The sequence below is a fragment of the Acinonyx jubatus genome, chromosome B1 (assembly GCF_027475565.1).
Source record: "Acinonyx jubatus isolate Ajub_Pintada_27869175 chromosome B1, VMU_Ajub_asm_v1.0, whole genome shotgun sequence".
NCBI lineage: Eukaryota > Metazoa > Chordata > Mammalia > Carnivora > Felidae > Acinonyx > Acinonyx jubatus.
In genome coordinates, this window is record NC_069382.1 from 41860932 (window position 1) to 41873770 (window position 12839).

The 12839-nt window shown below is 33.0% G+C and overlaps 1 protein-coding gene across 2 annotated transcripts in view; it reads right to left on the reverse strand.

Moving 5' to 3' along the window:
* Positions 1 to 9069: 9069 nt before the first annotated feature.
* The window catches only part of ADAM2 (ADAM metallopeptidase domain 2), a 134443-nt gene continuing 130673 nt past the window's right edge, over positions 9070 to 12839 (reverse strand). For both annotated transcript variants that reach the window (XM_015076050.3, XM_053216556.1), the window contains 3 exons: positions 10894 to 11053; positions 9623 to 9682; positions 9070 to 9225 (listed from right to left, as the gene is read on the reverse strand). In XM_015076050.3, the coding sequence (XP_014931536.1) occupies positions 9649 to 9682; positions 10894 to 11053 (194 nt within the window). In that variant the 3' untranslated portion in view covers positions 9070 to 9225; positions 9623 to 9648. The remainder of the gene's footprint in view (positions 9226 to 9622; positions 9683 to 10893; positions 11054 to 12839) is intronic.

Genomic DNA, 12839 nt, shown 5'->3' on the forward strand with positions numbered 1-12839 from the left:
CTCTTGATGCAATTGTGAATGGGATCAGTTTCTTTATTTGTCTTTCTGTTGCTTCATTATTAGTGTATAAGAATGCAACTGATTTCTGTACATTGATTTTGTATCCTGCGACTTTGCTGAATTCATGTATCAGTTCTAGCAGACTTTTGGTGGAGTCTATCTGGTTTTCCAGGTATAATATCATGTCATCTGCAAAAAGTGAATGGTTGACTTCATCTTTACCAATTTTAATGATTTGATTACCTTTTGTTGTCTGATTGCTGATGCTAGAACTTCCACCCTATGTTAAACAACAGAATTGAGAGTGGACATCCCTGTCGTGTTCCTGATCTCAGGGGGAAAGCTCTCGGTTTTTCCCCATTGAGGATGATATTAGCTGTGGGCTTTTCATAAATGGCTTTTATGATGTTTAAGTATGTTCCTTCTATCCCAACTTTCTTGAGGGTTTTTATTAAGAAAGGATGCTGCATTTGTCAAAGGCCTTTTCTGCATCAATTCACAGGATCATATAGTTCTTTTATTAATGTGATGTATCACATTGATTGATTTGTGAATATTGAACGAGCCCTGCAGCCCAGAAATGAATCCCACTTGATCATGGTGAAAAATTCTTTTTATATGCTGTTGCATTCAATTTGCTAGTATCTTGTTGAGAATTTTTGCATCCATATTCATCAGGGATATTGGCCTGTAGTTCTCTTTTGTTGATGGGTCTCTGTCTCACTTGGGAATCAAAGTAATGCTGGCTTCATAGAATGAGTCTGGAAATTTCCTTCCCTTTCTATTTTTTGGAAAAGCTTGAGAAGAATAGGTATTATCTCTGCTTTAAATGTCTGGTAGAATTCCCCAGGGAAGCCATCTGGTCCTGGACTCTTATTCGTTGGGAGATTTTTGATGACTGATTCAATTTCTTCACTGGTTATGGGTCTGTTAAAATTTTCTATATCTTCCCATTTGAGTTCTTTGGAAGTGTGTGGATGTTTAGGAATTTGTCCATTTCTTCCAGGTTGTCCAGTTTGTTGGCATATACTTTTTCTAGTATTCCCTGATAATTCCGTGTATTTCTGAGGGATTGGTTGTAATAAATCCTTTTTCTTTCATGATTTTATCTGTTTGGGTCATCTCCCTTTTCTTTTTGAGAAGGCTGGCTAGAGGTTTATCAATTTTGTTTATTTTTTCAAAAAACCAACTCTTGGTTTCATTGATCTGCTCTACAGTTTTTTTGTAATATTGTTTATTTCTGCTCTGATCTTTATTATTTCTCTTCTTCTGCTGGGTTTGGGGTGTCTTTGGTGTTCTGCTACTATTTCCTTTAGGTGTGCTGTTAGATTTTTTTATTTGGGATTTTTCTTGTTTCTTGAGATAGGCCTGGATTGCAATGTATTTTCCTCTCAGGACTGCCTTTGCTGCATCCCAAAGCGTTTGGATTGTTGTATTTTCATTTTCATTTATTTCCATATGATTTTTAATTTCTTCTCTAATTTCCTGGTTGACCCATTCATTCTTTAGAAGGGTGTTCTTTAACCTCCATGCTTTTGGAGGTTTTCCAGACTTTTTCCTGTGGTTGATTTCAAGTTTCATAGCATTGTGGTCTGAAAGCATGCATGGTATGATTTCAATTCTTGTACACTTATGAAGGGCTGTTTTGTGACCCAGTATGTGATCTATCCTGGAGAATGTTCCATGTGCACTCGAGAAGAAAGTATATTCTGTTGCTTTGGGATGCAGAGTTCTAAATATATCTGTCAAGTCCATCTGATCCAATGTATCATTCAGGGCTCTTGTTTCTTTATTGATCCTGTGTCTAGATGATCTATCTATTGTTGTAAGTGGGGTATTAAAGTCCTCTGCAATTACCACATGCTTATCAATAAGGTTGCTTATGTTTGGATTGTTTTATATATTTGGGGGCTCCTGTATTCGGTACTAGACATTTATTATTGTTAGCTCTTCTTGATGGATAGACCGTGTAATTATTATATAATGCCCTCCTTCATCTCTTGTTACAGCCTTTCATTTAAAGTCTAGTGTGTATGATATAAATATGGCTACTCCAGCTTTCTTTTGACTTCCAGTAGCATGATAGATAGTTCTCCATCCTCTCACTTTCAATCTGAAGGTGTCCTCAGGTCTAAAGTGAGTCTCTTGTAGACAGCAAATAGATGGGTCTTGTTTTTTTATCCATTCTGATACCCTATGTCTTTCGGTTGGAGCATTTAGTCCATGTACATTCATGTTATTATTGAAAGATATGGGTTTAGAGTCTTTGTATTATCTGTAGGTTTCATGCTTGTAGTGATGTGTGTGGTACTTTGTGGTCCTTGCAACATTTCACTCATAGAGTCCCCCGTAGGATCTCTTGTAGGGCTGGTTTAGTGGTGATGAATTCCTTCAGTTTTTGTTTGGGAAAACCTTTATCTCTCCTCTTCTGACAGACAGACTTGCTGCATAAAGGATTCTCGGTTGCATATTTTTTCTGTTCATCACATTGAAGATTTCCTGCCATTCCTATCTGGCCTGCCAAGTTTCAGTAGATAGGTCTGCTACTACCCTTATGTGTCTACATTTGTAAATAGGGCCCATTTATCCCTAGATACTTTTAGAATTCTCTCTTTATCCTTGTATTTTGCCTGTTTCACTATGATATGTCATGTAGAAGATCGATTCAAATTACATCTGAAGGGAGTTCTCTGTGCCTCTTGGATTTCAATGCCTGTTTCCTTCCCTAGATCAGGGAAGTTCTCAGCTATGATTTGTTCAAGTACACCTTCAGCCCCTTTCTCTCTCTCTTCTTCTTCTGGAATTCCTATGATACAGATATTGTTCTGTTTGATGCATCACTTAGTTCTCTAATTCTCCCCTCATACTCCTGTATTTTTTTTACCTCTCTTTTTCTCAGCTTCCTCTTTTTCCATAATTTTATCTTCTAATTCACCTATTCTCTCCTCTGCCTCTTTAATCCATGCTGGCTGCCTCCATTTTATTTTGCACCTCATTTATAGCATTTTTTAGTTCCTCATGCCTATTTCTTAGTCCCTTGATCTCTGTAGCAATAGATTCTCTGCTGTCCTCTATGCTTTTTTCAAGCCCAGTGATTAATTTTATGACTAGTATTCTAAATTCTTGTTCTACTATATGGCTTAAATCAGTTTTGATCAACTCTTTAGCTGTTGCTACTTCCTGGAGTTTCTTTTGAGGAGAATTCTTCCGTTTCATCATTTTGGATAGTCCCTGAGTTAGCTCTAAACTGCAGGGCACTTCCTCTGTGCTGTCTGGAGAAACTTGTGTTGGTGGGCAGGGCAGCAGTCAGACCAGATGCCTGCCCCCAACCCACTACTGGGGCCACAGTCAGACTGGTGTGTACCTTATCTTTCCCTCTCCCAGGGGCAGGACTCACTGTGGAGTGGTGTGGACCCTGTCTGGGCTGCTTGCACACTGCCAGGCTTGTGGTTCTGTTTTGATGGGATCTGGCCAAGGGCGTATTAGATGGGGTGGATCCCCACGGTTCACAGGGGCGGGAGGGGCAGGCTTAAATAGCACTGGGAGGGAGGCAGGCCGGTTGGAGGGATGGATCTTAAGTTAGATAAGATAAAAACAATCACACAAGCACAGTGTTAGGCATTTGCATGGTGCAAGCAATTTCAGTGACTGGAACTGGTTCCCTTTGGAATTTCAGCTGGGGGATGGGAGAGGGAAATGGCACTTGCTAGCGCCTTTGTTCCCCGGATGAGCTCTGTCCTTCGGGGCTCAACAACTCCCCCTCCCAGCATCCTCTAGCCCTCCCCACTCTCCGAGAGCAGAGATGTTGACTTTTAACATTCCAGATGTTAAGTCCCGCTGGCTGTCAGAACTCATGAAGGACAATCTTTTCAACATACGGTGCTGGATAAATAAGTATCCATATGCAAACGAATGGAATTATACCCTTGCCTAACACCACATACAAAAATTAATTCAAAATGATATGTCTTCTAAGAAAACACAGGGCAAAGCTTCACAATGTTGAATTTGGCAATGATTTCTTGGATATAACATCAAAGGCCCAGGTAACAAAAGCAAACAAATTGGGCTTCATGAAAATTAAAAACTTTTGTGGATCAAAAGGCACTATAGAGTAACAAGGCAACCTACACAATGGGAGAAAATATGTGGAAATCATATATGTTTGCAAATCATACATCTGATAACGAATTAATATCCATAATACATAGAGAAGCACTACAACAAAACAACAAAAAAACAAATGGCCAATGGAGTTGAAAGAAGTTACTCAACACCAGTAATTATTCAGAGAGGGCAAATCAAAACCCATCATAAAATATCACCCTACACTCATTAGGAAGGTTACTTTGCAAAAAAAAAATAGGTGTTGAGAAATGGATGTGGAGAAATTGGAACTTTTGTGTACTGTTGGTGGGAATGTGAAGTGATGCAGCCACTGTGTGAAATACTCAGTAATTAAAAGTATAATTACCATATGTTGCAGCAGTTCCACTTTTTGGTATATAGACAAACGAATTGAAAGCATGGTCTCAAGGAGATATTTGTACACCAACATTCATTGTAGCATTATTCACAATAGCTAAAAGGCAGAAGCAACCCAGAGGCCACTGACAGATGAATGGATAAGCAAAATATGGTATGTACGTACAAAAGGAAATTCTGCAATATACAACAACATGGATGAACTTGAGGACATTATGCTAAGTGAAATAAGCCAGTCAGAAAAAGACAAGTATTATATGACTCCACTTTGAGATACTTGGAGTAGTCAAATTCATAGAAATAAGCAGCAGCATAGTGGTTACCAGGGGATGGAAGAAAATACCAGTGAGGAATTATTATTTAATAGGTATAAAGTTTATTTTTGCAAGATGAAAAGTTCTGGAGATTGATGGTGCTGATGGTTGCACAATAAAAATGTACTAATGCCACTAAACTGTATACTTTGTTATGTGTATTTCATACCACTAAAAAAAGGGGAGAAAAAAATCACCATAGAATACAAAACATATAGGGACATCTTTACACCAGTCATTCACTGTAAATTAGATTTTTCACTTTCAAAAATACAACCATGATTTATCAGAATGAATATCTACATTTTATATGAGCATAAAAAATACTACTTATAGAAAAAAACTACTCTTTTCATCAAAAATACAATGGACCAAAAATTAAGAATTAAAAAAATGAAAATATCAAAAGCTGGTACAGCAATACCAATATCAGGATAGAATTCAAATAAACTTTTCAAAAGAAAAAAAAGAGCATTCATTATTAATATTGGGATCATAACATTATAGAACACATTTCTAAATGTCATACTCAATTCTGCGGGATTAAAATCTTTATCCTTGAGGTTGGGAATGTGTTAAGTATGCCTTCATTCCTTGTTAAGATATTGTCATAAGTTGGGTCACCTGGGTGACTCAGTGGGTTAAGCAACAGACTCTTGATTTTGGCTCAGGTTGGGCTTCAAAGTTGGTGTGGAGCCTTCTTAAGATTCTCTCCCTCTCCTTCCCTTCCTTCACTTATGCACACATGCATGTTTGTTCTCTCTCTCTCTCTCTCTCTCTCTCAAAAAAAAATATTGTCATAAGGCAAGAAAAGGGAAATATAAAATGGGTGAAGGAACATTTAATCCATTTAGTTATGTGATTACTGATAAAGATTTACATATGCCATATCACTATTGGTTTTCTACATCATGTCATTTTTGTTTTACTTTTCCTCCATTATTGCTTGGTATGGTATTGAGTTACCATTTTCATTTGTTATTTTATTATATATTTTTGAGTTATCTACTTAGTTATTGGCTTCAGGATTATAATTAATGTCTTAATTTATAACAATCTATTTTGAACTAATACTATATTAATTTTAGTAGTATATAAAAGTTCTGTTTCCACCACATTATGTTATTGTCACAAATTACAACATTATACATTGTGTGCCCATCACTATAGATTTATAAGTATTCCTTTATCTAATTGTCTTTTAAATCAAATAGGAGAAAAAGGTTACCAACATTTACACTATCTTTTATGTTTACCTGTATAATTACATTACTGATGCTTGATATTTGCTCATATGGATTAAGGTTACTGTTTAATGTCTTTTTATGTTAACATAAAGGATCCCTTTAGTAGGAAATTAAATTTTTTGGAAAAACAGAGGGTGCCTGTATGGCTCAGTCCACTGAGTGTCTGACTTGATTTCTACTCAGGTCATGATACCAGGGTAGTGGGATTGAGCCCCATATTGGGCTCTGCCCTGAGTGTGCAGCATGCTTGGGATTCTCTCTCTCTCCCCTCTGCCCCTATCCTCCACCACTTCCTTTCTCTCTCTCTCTAATAAAAAAAATTAAAAATTAAAGTTTTTGAAACACAAAAATAAAAATATAAAAATGTCCATTTACCCTCACTAAGTCACTGAGCCAAAATACCTTCCCAGGTATGTTTTGACAGATAACATTTTTTATGCTGTTTAAAATTTTCCAGAAACTGTATAAAGAAGTGTTTTCAAATTTCTATGGAAATTTGTTTTAATTCCTGTGCTAAAGACTAGCATAGTCCATTGTAAAAAAAAAAAAAATATATATATATATATATATATATATATATAATATTCCATTTTTGAAATTTAATCTCAAATGACTGGCTTGATAATTTAGCTTTAAGCATGTCTATTATAAAAGCTAGATTTGTGTCAGAAAGTCTTGATTTTTAAATAAAATTGCAGAAATATATGTTCTAACTTAAAAATATACAATGTGGACTGTTTACATTTATTGCAATATTTTACATAGTTTTCAACTATTTTGTGCTGTTTTATAATTTGTATTGGGTTTGAGTCAGTTAAATTTATAATGGCCAGAGTAGAAGTCATGTATGGACACCTCATAATTGATCCAAGGATAATTAAATCTACTTTTGAAATTTGCTTTGCACATATATTTCCAGTTATTTCCTATAATATATAAAACTTTCATTTAGGTAGACTCTTCTAATCAATTGGATTGTGTCTAATATATATATATATAGGTATATATAATTTAAGTTAAAGGATCCTTGTCTCTTAATGAGGATATTAAATTCATTGACAGTTATTATTTTGGTTGTAATTTTGATTTAATTTATTAATTTTGTCTTAAGAATCTAGTTTGTTTATTTGGACAAAGTTTCTACAGATTTTTTTTTTCCCAATTCTTTTAATAGTTTTAGAGAACCTTCATGAACAACTATTTTTCTAATTAATATCGTCAAAATTATCATGTCATCTGATACTGGACTAGTTATGATCATTAAATGCCTGTTAAAATGGGGTGTCAGGTATATCAATAATTATTTTACATTTTCATAAAATATGACATTTTAAAAGGTTTTTCTTTTTGCTCTATTTTTTTAAACCAGAAGTCTAGAGCCCATTAATTGACAATAATCTGAATATCAGAGAGTTTTAGATAGCAGATTATACAGTGGAATATGATAGGATAAAATAGAATACATCAGGCAAAAATGAAAAAATCACGTATACTTACAAAGATTAAGAAATTACATCAGGGTTTCTGGGTCGTAAAAGAGCGTAGTTGTAACTACCAGCTACAACCACATGACAGTTACAAAAGTGAAGACTGTAATGTCAAGAGTGTTTCCTCCTTATAATGTCATAAGTACATTTTTGTGTGTATATATACATATCTTAAGCAAGTATCTTTGTTTTCTTTTCTCCCTTACTCTCTTATAGCATAAGACATTTTGACTTTATGTCAGTATTTAAGTATTGCTGATTTAAATCATAGTATTTAAGTTAAAAGATATCAGGAGAATAGTGAACATCATTCAAGGATTTTATCTACTTTTCTGGGCAAGGAATTAGTGCATTTTTGTTTGTTTTCAGTATACTTATATCACATTATAGTTATGATATTTGGAGAATAAGTATATGATTGCAAGTTGAGCAGGGATAGACTTGTGATGATTAATTTTACATGTTAACTTACGAACCACCAGAAATCTGATAAATCATTATTTCTGGTTGTGTCTGTGAGTGTATCTCTGGAGATTAGCATTTTAATCAAAAGATTGAGTGAAGATTAACCTCATCAATGGAAGTAGGTATTATTCAATCTTTTGAGAAACTGATTAGAAAGAAAAAAAAAAGACAGAGAAAGGATGAATTTGCGTTATGTTTAAGCTATGACATCCATCTTCTCCTGCCTGGGACATGCATTGGCATTCCTGGTTCTCAAGTTTTGAAGTCATACCTAAACTTAGACCATGGGCTTTCCAAGTCTCCAGCTTTCACACCCATACTAAATTTCACTATGACCTTCCCTGGTTCTCCACGTTCCACATAGCAGATCATTGGATTTTTTGGCCCCCATAAATATATGAGCCAATTCCTATAACAAATCTTCTCATTATCTATCTACATTAATCCCTCTCTCTATATATCATCTATCTATAATATATCTACCTACCTATCTATCATCTATCTGTCATCTCATCATCAATCATTGATATTCTATTCATTTCTGTTTCTCTGGAGAACCTTGACTAATGCATTTTTTTATTATAACTTACTCTTAAGAATAAACATTTTCATTGTAATTTTCTTTAACTCTATGAATGCTTTCACTGTTAAAGTTGATCAAGCTTTTTTTTGTATAAGGTTTTTTATATAAATTTTCATGGTATCTTTCCATTCTTTACCTTGAACCTTTATATAACTGAGGTACATCTTTTGTGAGCAGCATATAATTGAGAATTATTTCCAAATCATTGTTTTTTGATTGGCAATGGACCTGACTATAATGTAACTACATAGCATTGCAATTTAAAATATAATAGTGACCTTTAATCATGACATTAGATTTATTATAACCTTTCTTTATCTCATGCCTACTGCTTAACAGAGTTAGTGCATACTAACAATTAGTATAACTTCAAAAATAAATATATAATATAAAAATTCATAAATATGACTTTCTTACAAATAATTCATCTGTAGAATTTTATATGTAACTATAAATTTATATTACATTTGTTATATGAGAAATCTTCTATCTTTTCTTGTTAGATCAGAACCATAACATGCAGGTTTTGAATCCCAATCAGGCAATGCAGGTAACTGCGGTTTGTTTTGTTTTTGTTTTTTTGTTTTTGTTTTTGTTTTTGTTTTTGTTTTTTTCATTTTTTCTGTCCATCGAAGATAATTATTCTGGAAGAATAAATGAAAGGGAAAAAGTTACCTGTTTGACCAATCAAGTTAAAAATGATTAATTCAACAAATAGCATGGGGTTACCCTTATTAGAGAGTTCTATCATGTTATTTATTTTTAACCAACTTAAAATGCTCAAAGATTAAATGTTATAAGAAACAAATTTAAAACATCACACGGCAAATAAATTTTTAAATGAAAATTGGAAAGTCATTTATAGTTTACAATGCCTATGACATAGTTTACAATATTGAAAAATAGTTTTGAATTCAATTTTTATTCTATGTAGCAATATATCACCATTAAATATATATTATATTATTTAAATTTATCTAATACATTAAATTTTCTGTTTCTCTGTCTCTACCTTTCACTATTACATTATTTTATACTCACTGTGATATGATGGATTGTTTTCCTGGCTACTCCCTAGGTTCACCCTCACTTTCAAGTTGCCTATATATTTCAAAATAAATATAATCACTTAAAATTATATTTTCTTCAAGACTGTTCCACAAAACTCTGTATACACTTTCAATATTGATACAGCTTTGAATTCCTATTTAGGATCTGAGACTAAGCACTCCTTAAGAATATATTACCACTGAGAACACTGATCAATTAGTAATCAATATTAACATGAGAAAAAAATACATTAATGTAAATTTACCTAAAAATGAATGCATAATTTTCATATTAATAACACTATTAGCTAAATAACATTAAGCTTTCTTGTGATTCATCTTCTGCCATATTTATTTCTATGAATTTTACCAGCTACTTTCTCTCCCAAAGATATTTGGTATCATTTTTCCACAATAAAGTCACCCAACATATGAATATCCTTTCAAATTGAATTATGTTAACTATTTTACACTCTGCATATTATTTCAGAAATGTTACATAACATTTTCAAATCATTTCTGTGAAACGTATTCTCTTTTATTTATATTATCTTATGAACTTTAAATATTTTAATAAAATTTAATGTTTATTAAGTAAAATGAATAGCAACACAGAACCCAAAGGCACAAATTATTTTATAGCAATTCCTCTGAAGAAAAGTAACACAAGTATAATATTTATTTTTATTTTTGAAGCATATTTTCAGATGTTTCTAAGGTTTTTTAATGAAAACTTATTTTATTTTTTCTGAAGATTAGTCTTGACTATAATCTCGATATTTCAGTCTACTATTTATTAACTTTTAATCTTTTCAACCTTTGGTTGCCTAACTTTCAATTTATTTAACAGCCTAAAAGTCTAATTACTCTTTTAGATTTCTCTGTTTCCTTTTAATAAAATAGTATGCACAAAATACTTTGAAATATATAAATAATAAAAAATAAAGTAATAATGTTTAATACATATTTAATAATTAAGATCAAATAATAAAAAAGGGTAGATAAACATTAACTAAAAATCGTTTCCACTTAAATTTATCCCAACAGAGTTCAAGTTGTTACAATATTAAAATTCCTGACCTTTTAAATATTCTATTTATTATGCACTATACTGATTATTAATATATTAAGTATTATATTTTACATGAAGATAAAAATTAAATCTGAATTATTATTTACATCATCATGCTGTTATTTATTAATAGGTCATATATACGCCAAAAATTATCAAAGAAATGAATCTTAAATATGAAATCAATATACTCATCGCTTGTATACTCCTCAGTTCTCCATTTGTTTCTTTGGAAATAAACTTTTACCAGTGCGGCAATCAGTAAACAGAGAATAATGAAAAAAGGAATGAGTAGGAAAAATGGCCATCTTGTAGGTTTGGAATGATAAGCATTTTCAATGTAGCGTCTTTCTAGGAGAGAAAACACCAGTGATTTGAAAGCAATTACCAGGAATATAATAAAGACATTTCTTAAGGGGGTCTATCCACCAAGATCTAACAACTGTAAATATTTATGCCCCCAACGCTGAGACACTAAAATATGTACATCAATTTGTCACAAACATAAAGAAAATCATTGATAATAATACAATGCTATAAGTGGGGACTTTAACACCCCACTTAAAACAATGGACAGATTACCTAAGTAGAAAATCAATAAGGAAACAATGGCTTTGAATGACACACTGTACCAAATGCACTTAACAGATATATTAAGAACATTTCATCCTGAAGCAGCAGAATACCTATTCTTCTCCAGTGAACATTTAACATTTTCCAGAATAGATAGCATACTGGTTCAATTCTCAGCCCTCAACAAGTACAAAGAGATCAAGCTCCTACCATGTGTATTTTCTTACCACAACACTATGAAACTTGAAATCACAAGAAAAATTTTAGAAAGAACAGAAATACTTGGATATTAAAGAACATTCGACTAAAGAATGAGTGGGTTAACCAAGAAATTAAAGAGGAAATTAAAAAGTACATTGAAGCCAATGAAAATGAAAACACAATAGTTTAAAATTTTTGGGATACAGCTAAGGCAGTCATAAGAGGGAATTATATAGCAATCCAGGCCTTCCTAAAGAAGAAAGAAATGTCTCAAACACACAGGCTAACTTTATACATAAAGCGGCTGGAAAAAGGACTGCAAATAAAGCCCCAAACCAGCTGAAGAAGGGACATAATAAAGATTAGAGCAGATCAAAGATATGAAAAAAGATAGTAGAGGGGTGCCTGGGTGGCTCAGTTGGTTAAGCCTCCTACTTCAGCTCAGGTTATGGTCTCTCAGTTTGTGAGTGTGAGCCCCACATTGGGCTCTGTGCTGACAGCTCATAGCCTGAAACCTGCTTTGGATACTGTGTTTCCCTCTCTCTCTCTGCTCCTCCCCACTCATGTGCACACTCTCTCTCTCAAAATGAGTAAACATTTTTTTTTTAATTAAAAAAAATAGTAGAACAGATCAACAAAACTAGGAGCTGGTTCTTTGAAAGAATTAACAAAATTGATAAACCTTTAACCAGATTTCTCAAAATTAAATAGGAAAGGACCCAAAATAAAATCATGAATGAAAGAGATCACAGCCAACACCACAGAAATACAAACAATAACAAGAGAATATTATGAGCAATTATATGACAAATAGAGCAATCTGGAAGAAATGGATAAATTCCTAAAAACAAATAAACTACCAAACTGAAACAGGAAAACTAGAAAATTTGAACAGACCCATACTCAGTAAAGGAATTGAATCAGTAATCAAAATCTCCAAAAAACAAGAGTTCAGTATGAGATGGCTTCTCAGGGGAATTCTACCAAACATTTAAAGAAAATCTAGTAACTATTCTTTTGAAGCCATTCCAAAAAATGCACATGGAAGGAAAACTTCCAAACTCATTCTATTAAGCCAGAATTACCTTGATTCCAAAAAAAAAAATACTCCACTGAAAAGGAGATTTACATACTAATTTCCCCAATTAATATGGGTGCAAAAATTCTCATATTAGCAAAAAAATCCAACAATACATTAAAATCATTATTCACCACAATCAAGTAGGATTTATTCCTGGGCTGCAGGGATGGTTCAATATCCACAAATCAATCAATATGACACAACACATTATTAAAAATGTATAAGAACCACCTAATCCTCTCAATAGATGGAGAAAAAAACATTTGACCAAACGCAGCATCA